The sequence below is a fragment of the Lutra lutra genome, chromosome 9 (genome assembly GCF_902655055.1).
Source record: "Lutra lutra chromosome 9, mLutLut1.2, whole genome shotgun sequence".
NCBI lineage: Eukaryota > Metazoa > Chordata > Mammalia > Carnivora > Mustelidae > Lutra > Lutra lutra.
In genome coordinates this window covers 35,311,614-35,332,245 of record NC_062286.1, presented here as the reverse complement: position 1 = coordinate 35,332,245, position 20,632 = coordinate 35,311,614, and the positions used below count along the sequence as shown (strand labels likewise).

The window sequence follows — 20,632 nt, the reverse complement described above, 5'->3', positions numbered from 1 at the left end:
ACCTTCCAATCCTCAGTTCTCTCCCCTTCTTGGGAGATTTTAATATTAGCTCTTGGCTCATCACTATTCTCCAACTTTGATGCTGTCCTAGTTTTTGGTGATTTTAATATCCATATATCGATCCATCCAACACTGTGGCTTCTCAGTTCCTTGATATCCTCACCTTCAATGGTCGTGAGCTTCATCCTGAAAACCCCAGGACTTCAAGAGATCCCGTGGTTGTTCTCTGAACTTTCCAGAACTATGACTACAGCCTCTCCGTATGCTCAACTCCAAGTGCCCTTGGCCCTACCCCTTAACATTCCAGCCAACACCTTCTGGTCTCAAACACCAAGAAGTCTTTGACCCACTGTGCCTTAAAACCCACTGTTCATAGGGCTTTCTGCTCTCGCTCACTCCCCTCTTTTTCTGGCTGAAGTCCCAAAGGCAGTGATTGTCACCCCTTCCTTGCACGTGCTCGTCACTCCAATGCTCCTCTCTAGCCGTGTCACACTGACTCAGCAAAACCCAATCCCATGTTCAATCCCTTTTCTGCCCGCTTTGTGCTCACACCCGCACAGCTAACCATAGCTGGAGAAACTCACAAACTCATGCTGACTGACCTCACTTTAAATCCATCTGCCACGGCCCCCAGGTCGACAACCCTGAGTGTTGTCTGGGAAGCAAAGTACTTCCCCAGCCCGTTGGCTCCCCCACCCTCCTGCTTTTTTCCTCTCTTCAAACCTTTACCTTTCCTCTTCCACGCTCAGTCAGTTGATGTCCTGGCTTCCTACTTCAAGGTGGGGGGGGGTGGCGACCAAAATCTCCCACATGGGCACACTCACATCCCATCCCCCACCAGCCATGGGTGCTCCTTAGCCAAGCTCTGTCGGGGCTATCCATTCCCTTCCCTTCTCACACGCTCAAGGACTCCACTCGAGCAACTCTCCTCTCTTGTCCACTAGACTGCTGCCATCAAGTAAACATGCTGTTAATCCTCCCACTAAAAAAGCAAAAAACAAGAAAACCCTCTAGACTTTACTTTCCCCTTCATTTGCCACCCATTACTCTGTTCCAGTTTACAACAAAACTCTTCAAAAGACCAGCCTATTCTGCCTTCATTCCTCTCTTGCCATGTGAGTGCCCCCATTATTAGGAAAAATTTCAGGCTTACAAAAGCGTTGGAACAGTAATAGGAACCTCTGTGTTACAATTACGTAGATTCCCCACTGGGCAACATTTTGCATATTAGCTTTCCCTCTCCACCCCCCAAACCCAAACCTTTTAAAAGAGAAGGTAGATATGCTGACATTTTACCTCTCTGCCAGTTATTAAGTGATTGCCTCTCAGCCCCTGTCCTACCTTCTACTGGCTACTCTGTGATGCTGGTTTTGGGACCACATCTGGACTTTGCTAGCAGCTCCCTGGTGGCCTCCACCAGTCAGGGCCACTATAGGGACTATAGTGGGCTATAGCAAGGGTTGAAGGGACTTGCTTCTTTCTGTAGCCTTCCAGTTCCTGTCATCCAACAGGGCTGCTTCAGCCCAGATGCAGCAGTCCTCCCCTACCTATAGCACTAGCTGAGTTTAATTTGCACTTTTTCTCATCGTATGCCCCTCATAGACACAAGCACCAACCAGCATGTCCTCCTCAGAGGTCTGGGTCTTGGGGTCACGAGCCCCTCTTTCAAACTCAGGGACACCAGCGCCAGCCAAGCAGCCCCCCTTCCCTGGAGGTCTGAGTTTCTGCTCCAGAAACTCAGAATGGTGAGCCATTCTCCAAGATCACCAGTGGCCCTAGGCTTCCACTTTGACATGACTAATCACTCTCTTCTCCCTGACACTTTCCCATTTGGGTGCCATACTCTCCCAGTTTTCCTCCTACCCACTGGATATTTCCTCTGTGGCTCTCTGAACTCTTAAGATTGGGGTATTCCAGGGCTCAGTTCTTTTTCCACATATGCTCATTCCCTTGGTGATCAATTCTAGTCTCAACCTTAGCTGTCATTTACAAATGTGGAGGTAGAAGAGTAATCTAGTCCACTGTTGGAGGGACAGTAGGCTGGTACAACCTGTTTTTGAGGGCAATGGAAATTCCATGACTCAGAATGTTCTTATGGATACACTCTCAGAAGAGCACGAAGATAATATGTACAAGAACATTCACTAAGATACTGTTTTTAACAGCAATTTTTTTTTAAAGATTTTATTTATTTATTTGACAGACAGAGATCACAAGCAGGCAGAGAGGCAGACAGAGAGAGAGGAGGAAGCAGGCTCCCTGCTGAGCAGAGAGCCCGACGTGGGACTCGATCCCAGGACCCTGAGACCATGACCTGAGCCGAAGGCAGCGGCTCAACCCACCGAGCCACCCAGGCGCCCCAACAGCAATATTTTTAAAAAGATTTTTTATTTATTCATTTGAGACAGAGAGAGAGCCTGAGCAAAGGGAGAGTTTGAGGGAGTGGGAGAAGCAGACTCCCTGCTGAGCCAGGAGCCCGATGTGGGACTCCATCCCAGGATGCTGGGATCATGACCTAAGCCAAAGGCAGATGCTTAACCAACTGAGCCACCCAAGTGCCCAACAGCAACATTTTTAGAAAGCTTGTACCAACACTGTTGCTTTAAATTAACTATGCTAAAGATAAGTAAGGCCTCTGGGTTCCTTTAAGTAGAAATTCCTTAGGATTTGCCAGATCATAAGGCTGTTTAGAGCAAGGACTCTGGAGCCAGACCACTGAGCTTCAAATCCTAGCTTACTTATAAGCAGCATCATCTGGGGCAAGTTACTTAACAGCTCTGTACTTTGATAACCTCCTCAGAAAATATAACAAGGATGTTGTGAAGATTAAGTGAGATCACATGGCTCAGACTTAGGGCTGCACAGGGTGCCCAGTAAATGCATAAAAATATGTTAGCTATCATCATCTCTTCTGCATGTTCCTGGAAAGAAAATTAATGGTTTAATCGATCAAAGTCCTCGGTAATGTGCCATCTCCTTCTACTCAATCATCCTGAAATACTGTGGGAAAAGCAGGGAGTCTTAATGTGAAGCTAAGGGAAGATAATGCAGATGCCACTTACATATTTGACTCCCTTGAGGCCCAAGCAGGCACATACCAGTAAGGCAGGCGTGGCCCTGCCAAGTTTCAGCCACTGAGGCTCTGAATTAGTCAGAGACCACTCTGCACCCACTTCCTCACCTCACACTTCCGATCTGCTTCAGAGACATTGAGGTTGTTCACATTCTGCTCGATGGTTTTGTAGGAATGCTTCTTTTTGGGCTTTTGAGCCTTTTTGGTTGTTCCTGTTTCAGTAGCACTTCCATCTAAAAGAAGAAATAAGACTAGTTAGTGTAAGGATTGCTTTGGGGCATGTAGCCAAACTTATATTAAGTCACGTTTTTCAAAACTCTAAAGAGCGATCACAACAGAAAATGCCATTCTCTCAAAGCAACAGCACATCTCATCTGCAGCTTCCGGAGAAACCTGAAGTATCTGGCTTCTAATACAAGTCAATTCCAAAAGCGCCCCCAAATCAGAACTTCCCCATTTGAAGTTTATTCAGTCTTCCCCAAATATGATCTAAAAGGTCCTTCTCTTTTCCAAAGAAAAACAACTCTAGGGTTTAAGGGTCTTCTCATAAACTCTTCTGAAAACGTTCATGTCTTCAACTGAATGAGATTATCTCTTACGACTTCATTCCAGTATACTACCCAAATAACTACCTGCTATGCCCTTAAGAAAGCCCCTTGAATCCAGATCCCAACTCATGTACCTGCATCATGGCTCTCTGCTTCTTCCGGGGAGGGTGTGTCTTTGCCCAGCCCCCCAAGGACTCTGTAGACATCAGCATGGACCGCGTCCACACGCACTGCGTAGATCTTTGTGCTGGCATCCAGAGTGCCAGCAGCCACCTAGTCCAACAAACAGAGCTCTGCTCAGTGGAAACATAAAAAGGAACTGCCGAACAGGCAAAACACAGCAAGCTTCATAAAATATTGACTTGCTCTTAAGAAAAAAATGACAAAGATTCCCCTAAGACTGATAGGGAATAAACAATATATAGCAGAAAGATACGGTCTCTGTATTCAACAGTTTAGGAAAGAAGCTAATGAAATGTCTCACACAAGGAAGGTTCTCATGTATCTGCAGGATTCAATGACCGTGCTGTGCTCAGTATCAGAAATAACCACCATTAATTCGGATGCAAGAGGTGAAAAGCCTTCTTACTTTAAAGTTGGTCGGTTCAGTGTCTTTCTGTTTAAGAATCTCTGACATAAAATCAATCAAGTGCAAGCCAAAAGCGTTCTTGGTCGTGATTTTCTGCAAACAGAAAAGGGCGGGAAGGTGGGTCACTGACAGCCAAGGCCCATGTAAATACTGCTCCTCTGACAGAGGAAGCTACGTTCTTACACAGTAACAGCCCACATCTCACCACAGGTATCAATTCCCATAAACACTTGGTGACGCGGCCTAATCCACACAAACTCCTCATTCTCAAGAGCTAGAAAGTGACAGCACACTTCCTGAGTTTTCACCGTGTGTAGACCCTGTTATCAGCACTGCCCACTAAGGGACTCAGTGACCCTGAGAACAAATGAATGCGGCAGGGACTCTTCACGTTGTCATTTGATGGAGGCGGACCCTGCAGTAGAGTGCTCAGGTGACTTGCCAAGGCTGTAGAGCTTGTGAATGACAGACTGGATTCCAACAGAGACTGGCTCCAGAACTCACATCATTAACCCCCAAGCAATGCTGCCTCTCTAGATGCACCCTAGGAGGCAGGCAACCTGCCAGAAAGAGCACCGAAGTCCCACATAGCACAGTAAGAGCCTGTGGACCAACATCAGCATTGAGAAGAGTGGCTGGAGAAGGGAAGCACGCAATTACCGTCGGTTGCGCATTCTCCACCGAATCAAAAAGGCTAGACTTCCCTTGTGACCATGCTGCAAAATCTTCACTGATAACCAGCAGATACTCACATTTTCAGTGGACAGTTTGATACAGGTGGAGTAATGTTCTGTAATCTGCGTGTTTGTAAACTTAGGGGTCGTGGCTGAAGTGTCAATATTCCTAAATGGAAACCCAAACCAAAACACTCCGTTAAGGAGCCACGATACTCTAACTTTTCAAAATCCAGACCCCAAACCCCCGCCTCGCGGAGGCACCCAGAGCGCACGCACCTGCTGGACGGGGAGGCCAGCAGGCGAGGCGAGTCCGAGCTGAACTGCAGGTCCAGCACTCGCGAGCGCCGCCGCTGCAGCCGCTCCTTCTCGTCGTCATTCTGAGGAAAGTCTTCGAGGACCGGGGTGCCAGGAGTATTGAGAGGGGCCTTCCGGGGCAGGGACGTGGAGAACACCCGTTCTGAAGGTGAGGCGGCACTGTGGGGGTGCCCACGGATTTCTGAAGAAAAGCAACTAATTATGGCTGACAGTGTTGAAAGAGAACCCTTACTCAGGAAACCTGCCACGGAATATTTCCTGTATCCAGAGTGGGGGTTGGGGGCTGTCATTGGGAGGAAGTTCACTGCCTGTTTCCCACCAAGATCTTTTCTAACTCTAATATTTCTCTATACAGTTTCTTAGTCGGGTGATGGGTTTCTGACGCTTCCTTGCCAAATTGAGGGGTGTGATGAGGTCAAATTAGAGAAAGACTGAGAATCATTCACTGGATTGAACAACCTAGGTTACTAGTGACCTTGACAATAACAGTTTCCCTAGACTAGCACAGGCAGGAGAAAATCAAATGGGCATAGATTCCAGAGAAGAGAACAGAACAGAAAGAACAGAAGAGAAATTGGAGACAGCAGATGGAGACAAGGTTTTCAAGGACTTACAGAAAAGGAAGGACAAAATTGGGCGAGAAGCAGTTGAAAGGGAAGTGAGGTTGAGAAATTAACTTTAAGATGGGAAAAACCCCAGTTTGGTAGAAAGAACGAAGCAAAGAGATTTTATTAGCTTCCTATTGCTGCTATAACAAATTGCCACAAATGTAGTGGTTTATACCAACACAAATGTATTCCCTTGCAGTCCTAGAGTGAGTCTAAAATTGAGGTATCAGCAAGGGCTGTGTTCTTTTTGGAAGCTTTAGGAAAGAATCTCTTTCCCTGCCTTTTTCAGTTTCTAGAGGCTGCCTGCTTCCTTCCCACCATTCTATCCTCTTGTTTGTTTGTTTCTTTCTGTCTAAAGATTTTATTTATTTATTTGAGAAAGAGAGAGCAGGAACAGGGACAGAGGGAGAAGCAGACTTCCCACCAAGCAGGGAGCCCAATGTGGGGCTTGATCCCAGGACCCTGGGTCATGACCTGAGCCAAAGGCAGACACTTAACGGACTGAGACACCCAGGTGTCCCCCCAACCTCTTGCTTCTGTCATCACATAGCTTTCTCTTTCTCTGAACCTCCTGCATCCCTCTTATGAGGGCGTCTGTGATTGTGCTGGGTCCATCCAGATAATCTAAGATAGTCTCTCCATCTCAAGGTCCTTAACTTAATCATACCTGAAAAGCTCCTTTTACCACGAAAGATACCATATTCACAGGTTCCAGTCATCTTTGGCAAGGAGGGGGCATTATGCAGAGAGCATGTGGAAGGGTAAAGTTGATGAACAACACACTCAGGCAGGTAAAAGGGCTGCCTTTCCTGAGATCACTGAAAGCCCATCCACAGCAACAGGAAGGCAGCCAGACAACACAAACACAAATGCAGGTAGGGGAGTAGGTACAATGGGGTGCTTGTGGATGTTCCTTTTGGATTGTTTTCCTTAGTAAAATAAGAAGACATCAAGACCAAAACCTCAATAGCTAAGGGTGAGGGCCAGGGAGGAGGTACTGGAGATTTCAGGAGAGAAAGGAAGGTATGGGAAGTCACCTAGGAGCAGGTGAGTGGATGAACAAGGGAATAATCATGACTGCTGGGCAGCTTTAGGGTTCCCTTGAGATCACTGAGTGAGCCAGGGCCAACGCAGAGTAGGCCAAGTTGGAATTAATCAGGGTTGTGATTTTTGTCAAGAAAGTATATGTAGAAAGGATGAGTAGGAAAAGGAGTGATGATAGTGATTGACCACTGAATGTAAGCTAAGTAAGGAGGGGAACAAGGACACAAGAAACATGAGGGACAGGGAAAAGCAAAGAATATACATCTGCTGGGTCAAAAGACTATTGGAGTTGTTGGAGTCAGGGAACAAGAAGGAGTGGAAAGACAGGAGTGGTACTGAGAAGTGGGGTGCTTAAAACTGAGATGACAGAGTGGTGCAGCTATTGGTAATGACAAGGTCTAGGGTGTGACTGTGGTTGTGAGTGGCTATTGCCTATTTTGGTAGCACAAGAAACAAGATCACTGGGAGAGAGATGAAGGAACTGAGAGACCTTGGGGGAAGAGGTTTCCACATTTAAGAATCAAAAGGCTTGGCTTCAAATCCCAGGTCCAGGGGTGCCTTGGTGGCTCAGTTGTTAAGCGTCTGCCGTCAGCTCAGGTCATGATCTCAGTGTCCTGGGATCAAGCCCCGCATTGGGCTCCCTGCTTGGCAGGAGGCTTGCTTCTCCCTCTCCCACTCCCCCTGCTTGTGTTCCCTCTCTCACTGCGTCTTTCTGTGTCAAATAAGTATATAAATAAATGAAATCTTTAAAAAACAAACAAACAAACAAACAAACAAACCCAGGCCCATCACTTACTGGCTGGAGAATTTTTTTTTTTTTTAACAGTAAACTCTATACCCAGTGTGGGGCTTGAACTCATGTTTGAGTTCAAGAGTTGCATGCTCTACAGACCAAGCCAGCCAGGTACCCCATTAGATGGAGAAATTTCAAGCAAGGGGCGCCTGGGTGGCTCAGTCATTAGGCGTCTGCCTTTGGCTCAGCTCATGATCCCGGGGTTCTAGAACTGAGCCCCATATTGGGCTCCCTGCATGGCAGGAAGCCTGCTTCTCCCTCTTCCACTCCCCCTGCTTATGTTCACTCTCTCACTGTGTCTCTCTGTCAAATAAATAAATAAATAAAATCTTTTAAAAAAGAAAAGAAAAGAAATTTTAAGCAAGTAAACGCTCCAAGCATTTGCTTCTTCGTCCTCCAAATAGAAATAAGAACGTGTGTCTCAGGTGGTTCTGAATTAGTGATATGAAAAAAAAAAAAACAACCCAAATATAACCCACAATATAACACATATTTTATAGGGACACATTAAAAAAAAAAAGGGATATAGGGGCACCTGGATGACTTAGTTGGTTAAGTGTCTGACTTTGGCTCGTGATCTTGGTCCTCCTGGGATTAAGTCCAAGTTGGACTCTGTGCTCAGCAGAGAGTCTGCTTGTCACTCTCCCCCTCACCATGCCCCTCCCCGACTAATCCTCTCTCTCTCTCTCTCTCTCTCTCTCTCTCTCTCGTCAACAAAATCTTAAAAAAAAAAAAAAGTGATACACAATAAACACTAAATATTGCTCATGTAGGGGGAAGGGAACAGAAGTGGTGTATAGGGATAAAAAGAAATAAAAAAAAAATACTAGAAGAAGAACTTCACGTGTTCCACTGATAGTTTCCCATAAGCTCAAGAGTATGGCTAACATATTTCTCAGCTGAGGTCAAAACAAGAGAAAAAGGAAGAAGAAATGGAAAGGAAGGAGGCAAGAGACATTTTTAGAGACTGAATTAAGAGGACTTGTTACTATCTGGGTCAAGGGCCCTTCAAGAGAAGGAGGGGAGTTGGACCTTGAGAGGAGACTTAAACAGAAACAGGAAGCACCAAAGGAGGAATTTGTCTGAGAGGGAAACTCAAGACGGGATCAGAGGCATGCTTCAATTCTTGGAATATGCTTTCTCTGATTTCTCTCATTTAGGTGGTTACTAAGCTCAGACACTCAACACCTACCTCCTTCCCTCCCACTCATTTTTCAGCCCTCTATGGTCTGGCTACCAACCCCACCACTTTATGAAAACTATCTTGACACAATCACCTACAACCTCCACGTTGCCAAACCCACTGGCGACTTTTCAGGACTCATCTTTTGAGATTCAGCAGGATCTGAAACAGATGACAACCCCTTCCAGTGCTTCTTGAAACGATCCTAGCTTCTGACACCACTCTCTTCTGAGAGTTTTCAAGCTCTCCCTTCTCTGTCTAGTTCCTAAATGTTAGTCCTGAGTCTCTTCTCTACAGGGTTTTCTTAGGGTTCTCACCTGTTTCCATGGTTTTATGATCCATATGATAATGTCCGAATGTGTTTCTGAGTCTATGGGCCACTTCCCTGAGCCGTATCACCCTCTGAGTGTCAAACTCTTTTCCACGTGTTTACTGATCCCTCACCTGTCTCATGCATAAGTCATTTACCATGTCCAAAATATAACTCTAAATTTTCAAGCCTTTTACCAAGACCAAGGCCCTGCCTACCTCAGTGGCCTCACTCACTGTTTAGTAATGATGTTCTATTTCTAGCCCAAGCCAGGGTCTTTCCTTCCTGCCCTTCTTTTTGCACTTGCTCCTTCTGCCTAGAACGTGTTCCCCAGTGCACTCTAAGATCTTCCTTGAATCCTCAACCTGAAGGAGTCCCTCCCCTCACTCTGCTCAATCACAGCACTCAGCCTCATTTGTAGTTCTTTGTTTACCTTCTCCTCAACTAGAATACAAGCTGTCTGCGGCTCAGGTCATGATCCCAGGGTCCTGGGATCGAGTCCCACATCGGGCTCCTTGCTCGGTGGGGAGCCTGCTTCTCTCTCTCCTTCTCGCTCATGCTCTCTCTCACTAGCTCTCTCTCTCTCAAATAAATAAAACCTTTAAAAAAAAAATAGATTACAAGCTCCAAAAGACTAGATCTTATCTGTTTTGTTCTTTGCAGTATCTCTGCACCTGACAGTGGGTTTGGCGTAGAGAGCTCAGTTGTTCAATAAATGTAAAAATAAGCGCATGCGTCTTAAGCATTCAGCAGTAACCACAACTTTTTCATGGCCCTGAACTAACATGCAGCCCAGGGAAACCACTTTCCAAAGGAGAGACAACCTGCACGGTGTGGGAGCCCACGGGAAAGGGACCGGAGTGGGGATCGCCCCACGCGCGCTCCCGACGCCGCCCCAAGCGGCGTGCTGATTGGCGGGCACACCCCTCCGCCTTCCCCGCTTCCCGCCTCTTCCTCCCCGCGCCTGCCTCCCCCTTTGCCAGGACCGCAAGGCCGACAACGAGGCCGAGAATATCCGTACCCCCGCTCAGGTCCGCCCGCCGACCCTGCCCGCCCAGAGCACCGTTTCACGCCGACCCCTTCCTGCGGCGCCCCCCACCCACCCAGCCTCACCTGGGCAGGGAGGTCCCATTTTGCTCGCTTTCTCTGGAGCTGGTTTTAAATCGCGCGCCGAGAAACCTTAGCGCGGTAACGGCCGCGGTGACGTCTGCCGTGGGCGGGGCCAGAAGCGCGCCTGCGCAGGCGCCCCCGTCCTCGGCCTGTAAAGGGGCGTCGGCACCTGTGCGGGAGTGCGCTGTGTGGAATCGCTGGCTTCCCGCTGTGTTCCTGTGGGTGGACTGTAGGGGTCCATGGACCACGGTCCCTTGCCTTCTTTCAAGCGTCAGATGAGGAACTGGGCGCTAAGGACCCAGCGTGGAGCAGGACGGGAGAGGGCTCTGCTTTCACGCAATTTACTTTCTAATGGGAGGGAGGGCAGATTTCTAGGAAACAAGGTTAATTTCCCACAGCGACCTGTTCTGTAAGGGCAGCAAAACCCTAAGAGGGGTAGAGAGGGATGGATGGGGTGAGAAGGAGCCAACAACATGATGAATGAACGTTCCAGGAAGGCGAAGGACAGGTGCAAAATATTTTATGTACATTTTTTTTAAAAGATTTTATTTATTTATTTGACAGAGAGATCACAAGCAGGCAGAGAGGCAGGCAGAGAGAGAGGAGGAAGCAGTCTCCCTGCTGAGCAGAGAGCCCGATGCGGGGGCTCGATCCCAGGACTCTGAGATCCTGACCTGAGCCGAAGGCAGTGGCTTAACCCACAGAGCCACCCAGGCGCCCCTTTATGTACATTTTTAAGTAAAGGCCATCATTTTTATTCAGATTCATGTGAAAAGCTTCCTGGATATCTACCCCTCCACACACAGACACCTCACCCCCGCATATCCCACCACACAAAAGAAAAGGTTAAGGTGAGAAGTGAGAGGGACATAATTTGCCATCTTTCCATTGTGCTTCATCTGATCCCAAGAATTGTATTTTTCCCAAATTTATTTGAGAGAGGGGGAAGGGAGAGCACAGAGGGAGAGAGAGAAGCAGACTCCCCGCTGAACAGGGAGCCCCACTCAGGCTTCATCCCAGGAACCCCAGATCCTGACCCAAGGGAAAGGGAGACACTCAAATCGACTGAGCCACCCAGGCACCCCCTGCCCAACCAAGAATTGTATTATGGAAGGAAAGGCCAGGGCAATTCCCCCAAATATCCCTAGAACATCCTGTCATTTCTTATGACATGCACGAGGCATTTTATGCATTGTTTCCCTTGAAGGGTGCTATTGGCATTCAGGGTGAAACAATTCTTTTTTTTTTTTTTTAAGATTTTTATTTTTTTTTTATTTTTTTTATTTGACAGAAAGATCACAAGTAGGCAGAGAGGCAGGCAGAGAGAGAGGAGGAAGCAGGCTCCCTGCCGAGCAGAGAGCCCGATGCCGGGCTCGATCCCAGGACTCTGAGATCATGACCCGAGCCGAAGGCAGTGGCTCAACCCACTGAGCCACCCAGGCGCCCCCAGGGTGAAACAATTCTTGACATGTGGGGCTCTTTGTAGGACACCATTTGTCCACTAAACGCCATCAATGCCTCTCAGTCATTTTGGCAACCAAAAAATACTACCCCTTTGTAGAAAACCACTTTTTAAGCCAATTTGCTTTTGCACAAACTTGTTCTCCCAGTGACCACCGTCAAATCTTTAGTATAAGGCAATGCGGAATAAAGAAAAGAAAGCAGGTTTATAGTGTTTTTCATCTCAGTGAAAGATTCTACCAGCCACCCAGGAACCCAAATCAGCACCCAGGAGCCATCCTGGATGTCTCACTCTCCATACACAACCAATTGTTGAGCTCTTTTCACTTCCTAAGAATCTCAAGGCTGTGTCTCTTTTTCATCCATATTATCTTCTTGCTGGTCTGCAGCAGCCCTACACCAGCTCTGACTCCCTTCTCATTGGGCCTTAATGAGTGGTTGCTAAGTACCAATCTAATCTGTTCCTTCCCAAAGTCTCAAACCATTCAAAAGTTCCATTGCTCTGGGAGCTTCTAAAGTGATCTAGGAGACCCTGTGGGGTCTGGGCCCTACAGCCTCTCTGGCCTCATCTTGCACCTTGCCTCCCCTTGCTCCCTGCACTCTGGTCACTTGGGCCTTCTTTCAGACTCACTTTCATCCTGCCCACTCCCACCACAAGGCCTTTGCACATCCTCTCCTCATCCTCATCTTCATCCAGTTGGCTGCCATCATGTTTCAGCTCACATCACTTCCTCAAGGAGGCCTACCCTGATACACTCAAGCATCCTTACTGGAGGTTTTAGTGGAACTTGCCACCGTTGAAATTTTACATCCACTGGGATGACTATTTGATGTCTACTCCTCCATAGACTGTCAGCTCCATGAGGATGGAGCCATGGTTTGCTCGCCATTGTTTCCCCAGGGCCTGGTGCTAGCCCTGGACACAGTAAGTACTTGAATATGTATTGAATGAGTTTAGTTGGAAGACAAGTTTAAATCGTGGGTTGGGCATTTGGACCTCTCTGGGCCTCACTTTCTTCTCCATTTATAAAACAGTCATGATAATACTCCTTCACTGGGCTTTATGAGGAATTGGGTAACAGATTAAACTCTTGTGGGCACATAGGCTCAGTGCACACTGAGGTTGCCCTCATCTCACTCATCTTCTCTGTGCTGAGTGCATTTGAGGAGAGTGGGAACAGCTTGTGATCCTCTGGGCACCGACGAGGAGCAGTGTGGATTGGGAGAGTGGCCGGTGGCACTGAATCAGAAACCTCTGAAGAGACGGCTTGGAACATCCGACAGAGGAAGGCTGCTGGGTGACCCACCCGTTCGGTGAGGCATGAGGCTGTTCTGGGATTATAATGGAGCCCCCTGAGCTGGCTGCCTAGGGCTCCCTGTGCTGGGACAAAGCCAGCTCCACCCCCTGCAGACGGCTCATTCTCCACCACCCGCTCTGAATGCTCTCTTTGTTTTTGGGGGAGGGGGTTAGTTCTGCAGAGGGTGCCAAAAAATTGAATGATTTATCAGTGGTATCAGTGGTATGCAGAACTCAATTCCTCTGTCTGGACAAAACTAAAGCAGTAGGTCCCTCCCCCACTCCTTGTCTGCCAGAAAAGCAATACTGGGGCCATTCCTCTTCCCCATTTCACTCCTCACCAAGATTCTACTTCTCCAAAGTGAATGGCAAATAGCTTTAGTTTAGGTGATGAGCAATACTGTTATCAGTTGGCTACCTGAACAAACTTTTAGCTTCGGATTTTCCCTGATCTCCCAGCCTGCAGCTGGCTTATATCATAATGTAGTTCACGACATAAACCATCGAGCCACTGGGGGCCAACAGGCATGTAGTTCAAATGGCTTTACATTCATTTTGGCCTCTGAGCAAATGCCTTTAATTTTTGTATGTGATACGAAATTCCTGACCTAAAGACTGGGCTACAGACCAACAATTTCTGTCTTCTAGTATTTCTAAACGGCATACCGCCCTTGATCTTAAAATTAGTATAAGGCTTTTCGCTTTTCAAAGCATGTTAACCCCTACATCTTGATATTCCCAAGGCCATGTTGGAAGGTTGTGAGGACAGGTACTTTGTTCTGGGCTCTGCCTTTACTAGCTGTGTGACCTTAGAGGAAGTTGTGTGCTGTTTCTGTGCCTCAGCTTCCTCGTTGGAAAAGGGGAAGGGACAAAGCACCCACTTCAAGGAGTTAGAGTGTGAGGATTAAATGAGTTACCAGATGGGAAGCATTTAGGGCCATTGGCAATGCTCGATGAACGCTAAGTATTCCCATTACTATAACTGCTGTTATATCCTGGGTGCCCGCCAGGAATTGTTTTACAATAAAGCTCAGCTTCCTAAATAATCTGGAGAAGTTTCTCCTTTCATTGTAAGAGTATTCCCAGAGCACAACAGCTCTGTTCTTTCCATTACTACTTGTTTTTTCTATACACTCTCTTACACCCTCGGCCCCACCCAAGCTTTGCTGACTGTTCCTTTATAGTCTTCTGCCAGCTCCTGTTTTCTTACCTCTTACTACACTAGAAACCACAGAGTGCTAGAACATGATACTGCCCTTCTACTTGACAGATTTATCCTTTCTACAGTGTATGCATGTTTTTTTGTAGCCACTGAGATCTTTTAAATTGGCTGATATTTTGAGAATGAATAACTTAGATGTTGCTTGACATTCTGGATTATTCTTTCCTGGCTCCTGGCTGTGCCACTGGGAAACCTCAGGACAGACTGGTTCAAGGTGCATTGAGAAATACCAGGATGTACTGCGTGGAGCTCTCAGGGTAACAGGAATATCTTGGCAATAGGCACGTGAGAATGCTGATCTTCTGTGGGTGTTATTACATACATTCCAACCAACACACAAAATAGCTTCCTTTATTGATTTGGAATTAAAACACCAGCAAGTTATTTTCTAAACAGAAAGAATATGGGTGTTTATAAAACATCAAAACCCCACAGCGTGGAACCAACTGTCACTGCATCTTGAAAGCAGTACCTGGCAGATATCAGCAGACAACATGGGAATACAACCGTTACTATGCAGTGCGGGGTCTCAAATATTGACCGGCATCAACTCCGGGGACATAAATTTGTCATTTATTTTTGCTGTGGGGAGGGTATGGATACAACCAAAGCCCACAAGACCAGCGACTTGAGCTAAATGTGGGGGCAGGTTCTCCTCCCCAGATCTTCCTGGTATGCAGGGCAGGAACAGCATTGTTATTTCCAAAACAACCAAACAACCACACCTACAACTCTCATCACTTTCTTAAGCCTCCTCATCAGGATGCCCAGGATTTTGAAAGAAAGGCAAAATCCACCACTCCTATCTCCAGAATCACAAGTGTTAGAGCTGGACTGCTCCACAGTCCCTTCCTGTCCGACCCTGGCAACGAGCCTCGATTGTGATGACCCCACTTTGCAAAACCGCAAACAAAGTTAAAAAAAAAATCCCTTTGTCATCTTTGAAAAGAGAATACAGAGGCATTAACAGACTGAGTTGAAAAAGCACAGTTACACATGGTGGCTAAACCTTCTTTTCATTTGACAAACAAGTGGCTTCCTTTAGAAATAGTCATTGTTCATCTCAGAAACCGCCCCTCAAAGATTGTCCTCATTAAGGGTTTTACAATGTTGCTTCCAGGCATGAGAAGCTCGTTAGATGCTAGCTATTTCATTAATTTTAGTAAATACGTTATCTCAATTATGAAACAGATCACCATTGACTTAATATTTGTTTGTGAATCAATGCTAATTGTTTGGATAGTATTGGAGTCTTCTTTCAGGTGCATAAAAACAGCTATATTATGTTCTATTTCATATATTATACGAAAATAGGACTAAATTGAGAAATGGAAAATAAGCATCCTGGGTATATCTTCAAACACAGAAGGTCTGAAAAATTAGATCCTAACATACGAGAAGTTACCTTCACAGTACTTAGGATAAGATGGAGCGCTATTTGCTCGGAGGTGACTTAAGCCAACGATTCAACAAGGAAACCAGTTTACAAGGAATGTGCTGAGAGTCGCTCACAAAAAGGAATAAGCTGGAATGGAGGTATTCTCTGGTTCTCTTTTTCACTTCCAGTGTTGATACAAAACACAACCTCACAGGCCCTGTCTAGTCTCAACTCTAGCTACAAGACCGTCCTGTAACATCCGTTTCCCTGGGCCCTCCTCAGGTCATGCTAAAAGTCGGGAGAGGAAAACCTCAGAAGACACACCCTAGATTAGGCCCTACAGGTTGGACCCCATCCTGATGAGCCCTTCAGGTGCTCCTTAAAGTTATCATAGCCACGGGCAAGGTGAAGGTCACACATACCACTGATGCGTCTGGAAAATAAACTCTTTGGCAGCCTGAGGAATCAGAAATACCTTCTCCCCTCTTTTAATGGTCTTTACATTAATGTGCCTCCACCGATGGGGCACAGGGCAGCTTTTTCACTTGGGTCAGAAGGTTGTGGAATTCTTCCACTGCCTGCGAGTGTGCCATGGGGTTTAGCACCAGGTGCTGGAAGAGATTGACGGGCTCGGCACTCCGAAACGTCTTGGGGATCGGGATGGTCAGGGGCAGGAAGGTGTTGCCAATGAGGAAATGGTGGAGGGACCTTTGCTGGAGGCCCCGGCCGAGGAACCAGAGGATGTCCTGCAGCCGCTGGGACAGCATGCCGTGCTGCCAGTCCGTCAGAGGCAGCCGCAGCAGCAGGTGCATGAGGGCTGTTTTGAAGTGGTAAGAGGTAAGGATGGGGCGGGACGCTCCCCGGGGTAAGCTCTGAAGGTCCCGCAGACTTAAGATGATCTGGAGGCACTTGAGGTGACAGGTGTTCTCTGGAGCAAAACGCCCGACCAGCTTCAGGAACAAGTGTTCACAGGCTGCAAAGGACTCGGGCCAGTCCACACTGGTGAGCGGTTCCTGGTCAGGAGCTTGACTCACCAGATAGACCAGGGTGTCTTCCCGTTGCACCCCCAGGACCAGGCGGATGGAGAGAAAGCGGCCTGAGCGGTAGTCCAGCCTGAGCTTGCAGGAGTTGGTGGACGGTGGGAGGCTGAGCTTGAAGTCATACTTGTGGGCCACAAGGGCCCAGGCATTGCCCACCATGTTTCGGAACCACTGTACGGTCTTGCACACGTCCAGGTGGGAGCCCGTGCACAGAGCCACCTTGATGGAGCTGCTGCACTTGCTCAAGATGGCCGAGTGATCCCTGTGGTGGTGCACCAGGCACAGCACGTCCCCCAGAAGCTTCTCGCGCTTGCACACACATTCTGACTCCACGAGCACACAGCCGCAGCGGCAGCCGAGGGCCGGTTCCCTCATCTCCAGCACGAACATAGTGCCCTGCGGAGGAATGATGGGTACCAGAATATCAAATTTCTGGGTCTCATGGAGGGTTCCCCATTTCTCAAAGGCCGCCCCGATGCCCAGGCAGTCCTCCAGCTGTGGCTGAGCCTCCCGGCGGCTGAGCGCCCGACAGGCCTCAATGAGATCATCCACGAAGCTCTCCACGAACTCACAGGTGCAGGGCAGGTCACGGGTGACATTCTGGACATAGTGTTTGTAAAAGGAATCCAGGGTGTCCCGCGAGGGGAAGTCAGTGAGCCAGTTGTAGGAGGTGACAGGCACAACACGGACTTCCTCCTCCTCGTCGTCACTGCTGGAATCAAAGGCTGGCTCATGCTGCATGTTCTGTCGCAGGAGCTCAAAGACGAGAAAAAGGCAAAAGAGGCCAGCATTCCACAGGTTTCCCAGCATCCAGCTCAGTGGCCCCTCCTGGCCACTGGCCTGGAATGGCCACCCCATGTCTTTCTTCCCTAGCACTAACTGGTCACTGGAGGTGTCTCCTCTCCAGAAGTTCTCTGCCTTCTGCTTCTGCTCAGCAGCTCGCTTTCTCTCTTCAAACTCTATCTCCAACTGGCGCATCTCCTCGCTCATCCGCTTCTCCAGCTGCCGACTTCTAGCTAGTGTGTCTAGGTCCATCCGGTCACTGACCATCAGGGGGTGGTGAACTACATACATGACTGCCAGGAACACAAGGCTTATCAGAGCCATGGAGGCCTCTGCATCTAGAGAAGTAGGAGGGTGGGAGTCAGTAGTGATCTTCACCATTCATTTGTTCACCAGTGGATATCCCCCAGCGCCCTGGAACCCCAAATCCTGGAAGTTAACTACTCAGGAGAAACAGAAAGCTCACAGAGCTGGGCTTGGACAGAGCAAGGGTCTGCCCAGGAGGTGGTCTGGGAGAAAGGGAGTCAGCAGGAGATGCCACTCAGTCTTTCTGCTTTCCTTCCACATGGTGTGGGTGGTCTTTAGGCCTCCAGAGTATGGACACAGCACTGTTTTCATTCCTGTGTAGGAGGGGGAGGGGGACCCATGTGGGAGGGTGGCCTCACCCAACTCATCAGTCCACTGTGGGCACCAGATGTGCCCTGCTGATCCCAGAGGCTCCCTTCCACGGGCAGAAAGCACTGATCTGCCTGGGCAACACCTTTCCACTTGCCAAGCCCCAAGCCCCAGCTATAGCATCCCATTCCCTCTGTGACTTCACAATCCTCATTCTGTCACCCTCTGTCATCAACCGCTCAGCCTCTCTTCCCTTGTGCCCAGTAGGGCAACTCCCAGTTGGCTCCAGAGAAGCACAGTGCCACCAGCCCGCTCTCCACAGCTTCCCGCTGTGTTCTCTGAGGTCCTAAGGTGGCTGCTGGATGCCCTGTTGATGCGCCAGGCGCAGAAGAAGGCATGGCCCCACCTCTCAGCCCAGGAAAGTTCGCGAAGAACCAGGTGCCCAAAGCCACTTGACAGCTGCAGTAGTCGGATCCTCTGCCTCCCCACCCAGCACGAGGCCGGAAGCTTCTCGTATTCACCCCACAAGCTACTGGGCTTACCGAGATGATGAAGGACTATGCCGTGTGGGCGCTGAAGCCAGGTGGGGGACTCTCCTCCCTCTGGAACTTGGCCTTGCTCAGTCTCACCGTCTGCTCCAGGAGCCCTGTTAAAATTTACAAGGTACCTAGCGGCTGTGGCTCAAAGCAGGGTGACCCCCCCACCATTCATAACTTTCCCAAATTCCACGCCCAGAGATCTGAACTCTTATCCGCCTGCCCTCTCGGGGGTGTCTCCCGGGACCTGGAGCCAGGTTACTCACCGTCGGTGTTAGCTGGAACACGGTCTTAAAGAGACAGCGCGGCCAGACCGCCCCCGCCTTTTGGCCGGCGCGGTGGGGGCTCCGGGTGCCTCGCCGGGGCCGCCCGAGGGAGTGGCCCCGCTCCCCCCTCCCGGGGGAGGCACCATGTCTTCGGAGGGTCAGAAGGTCCGAGGGTCTGCGCGCGGCCAGCCCCGAAGCCCCGCTCCGCGCCGCGCGCCGCCGGGAGGGTTGCAGCCCCGCACCGCGGCTCCCGCCGTCCAGGCTCCACCCCGCCCAGGCTCCTCCCAGCCCAAGCCCGCCGCCGAGCGCGCCGCGGGAGCGCCGCCCTGGGGCCCCTAGGGCCCGGGTGGCGGAGGCGCGCCTTTAGTGCGCCGTCCGGGCTCCCGCGGGGTTGTGGCCCCGCACTCGCGGCCGAAGGGGGCTCGCACGCCACAGCTGCTCGGTCTCCCGGGGGTGGCGCCAGGGGCAACCGAGGGTATACTTACTGAGAATTTGGAATGCACCGTACTGAAACAGTGACGAGGATGGTGGCATCACTAGGAATTGACCCGGGGCAGGGGGGCGTCATTCCCAGTCCGGGCTGGTCCTGCGCAAAATGGCACAGGAGCTGGGGTGTGTCGTCAGCGTCCGTACTGTGCCTCACCCCCAGCCCACGCCCAGACTCAGGTGTCTCTCCCCACCTCCTTCCTATCAAGTGGCTGTCCTGTAAGGCCAGAGGGCACGCGAAGACCTGGCTTGAGGCCTTACTTCTCGCTCACTAGCTCCGTAGGAGTAAGAATCCTAAACCTCCAGGGTAGCTCTGCTGAGGAGAGGTGGGCGTATACAGGAAAAGTTCATGAAGTGTGGAGACTGGACAAGCCTTATGATCCAGTAAGATAGCTCCACAAAAAGGGTTTCCGGAAAGGATCTTCAGAATATAAGAGCCCCCCAGCCCTCCTGTCCTGTGTCAGCTAACCAAGGAGAAAAGGGGAAGTGCTATCTTTTCATACTTACTAGCTAAAGTCCTTCTGCTGAAAGACAAATTTCAGCCTTCCTTATCCAGTGGCAATGCACAGGGGGGCCCAAACAACTTGGACAGTGCTTCCAAAAATACTTATTTCACTGTAGGAGGGGGAAAGACTATCTTCTAGCTAGCCATGACAGAAGTTCCAAAGTTTTTTATTAACTTAGGGACTATTATCGCTAAGCATTAGCAAAATCATGCCGTGACAATGAAATTCTCTTTATTTCTTTGCTTATGACAATGTTGAGTTGGAAAAACATACATTGCAGAGTGTGCAAATAATGCTGTTGAAACCCATGTGTTTAGGGGTGCCTGGGTGGCTCAGGTGGTTAAAGGTCTGCCTTCAGCTCAGGTCATGATCTCCAGGTCCTGGAATCCAGCCCTGGGTTGTGTTCCTGGCTCAGCAGGGAGTCTGCTTCTCCCTCTCCCTCTGCCTGTCCCCCTGCTCATGCTCTCTCTGTATCTCTCTGTCTCAGATGAATAAATAAAATCCTAAAAAATAATAATAAGGCCATACGTTTAAAGGCATGTGTGTTCAAATAAGGGTTTGTTTCAAAAGTGATTGGCACGTTAAAAGACATTTGCTAGTTTGTGCTCATGAAGTTGGTTACTATAGCAAATAGACTCCAGGCTAGAGAACTATAATCCATGTAAAAATTGCACTTAAATCGACAAGAAGCCCTCTAGCAGTGAATATTTCTTGGCCTGTTTTTGGTGATTTTTCTGCTTTGGTGTGATGTGAAGCGATATGTTGGCTTAGTAGGATTAAAAGAAAACCAAG

At 48.9% G+C, this 20,632-nt stretch overlaps 2 protein-coding genes across 4 annotated transcripts in view; both read right to left on the bottom strand.

The window, feature by feature from the left end:
- The window catches only part of NCAPH (non-SMC condensin I complex subunit H), a 35,920-nt gene extending 25,266 nt beyond the window's left edge, over positions 1 to 10,654 (bottom strand). Inside the window, exons 1-6 of the mRNA XM_047745392.1 lie at positions 10,254 to 10,654; positions 5,164 to 5,383; positions 4,963 to 5,053; positions 4,211 to 4,303; positions 3,756 to 3,894; positions 3,182 to 3,306 (exon numbers count right to left, since the gene is read on the bottom strand). Of these exons, the coding sequence (XP_047601348.1) occupies positions 3,182 to 3,306; positions 3,756 to 3,894; positions 4,211 to 4,303; positions 4,963 to 5,053; positions 5,164 to 5,383; positions 10,254 to 10,272 (687 nt within the window). The 5' untranslated portion in view covers positions 10,273 to 10,654. The remainder of the gene's footprint in view (positions 1 to 3,181; positions 3,307 to 3,755; positions 3,895 to 4,210; positions 4,304 to 4,962; positions 5,054 to 5,163; positions 5,384 to 10,253) is intronic.
- Positions 10,655 to 14,561: 3,907 nt separating this feature from the next.
- Positions 14,562 to 19,125, bottom strand: ITPRIPL1 (ITPRIP like 1). Of its 3 annotated transcripts, none has more exons than XM_047745393.1 (3): positions 18,849 to 19,125; positions 18,589 to 18,692; positions 14,562 to 18,051 (listed from the first exon to the last, which is right to left on the bottom strand). In XM_047745393.1, the coding sequence occupies exon 3, from the start codon at positions 17,810 to 17,812 to the stop codon at positions 16,112 to 16,114; it is 1,701 nt and encodes a 566-aa protein (XP_047601349.1). In that variant the 5' UTR covers positions 17,813 to 18,051; positions 18,589 to 18,692; positions 18,849 to 19,125; the 3' UTR covers positions 14,562 to 16,111. The 3 variants fall into 3 exon arrangements, with proteins under 3 accessions (XP_047601349.1, XP_047601351.1, XP_047601352.1); XM_047745395.1 differs by having other exon boundaries at positions 14,562 to 17,769; XM_047745396.1 differs by lacking the exons at positions 18,589 to 18,692; positions 18,849 to 19,125 and adding an exon at positions 18,097 to 18,544 and having other exon boundaries at positions 14,562 to 17,769.
- Positions 19,126 to 20,632: the final 1,507 nt, after the last annotated feature.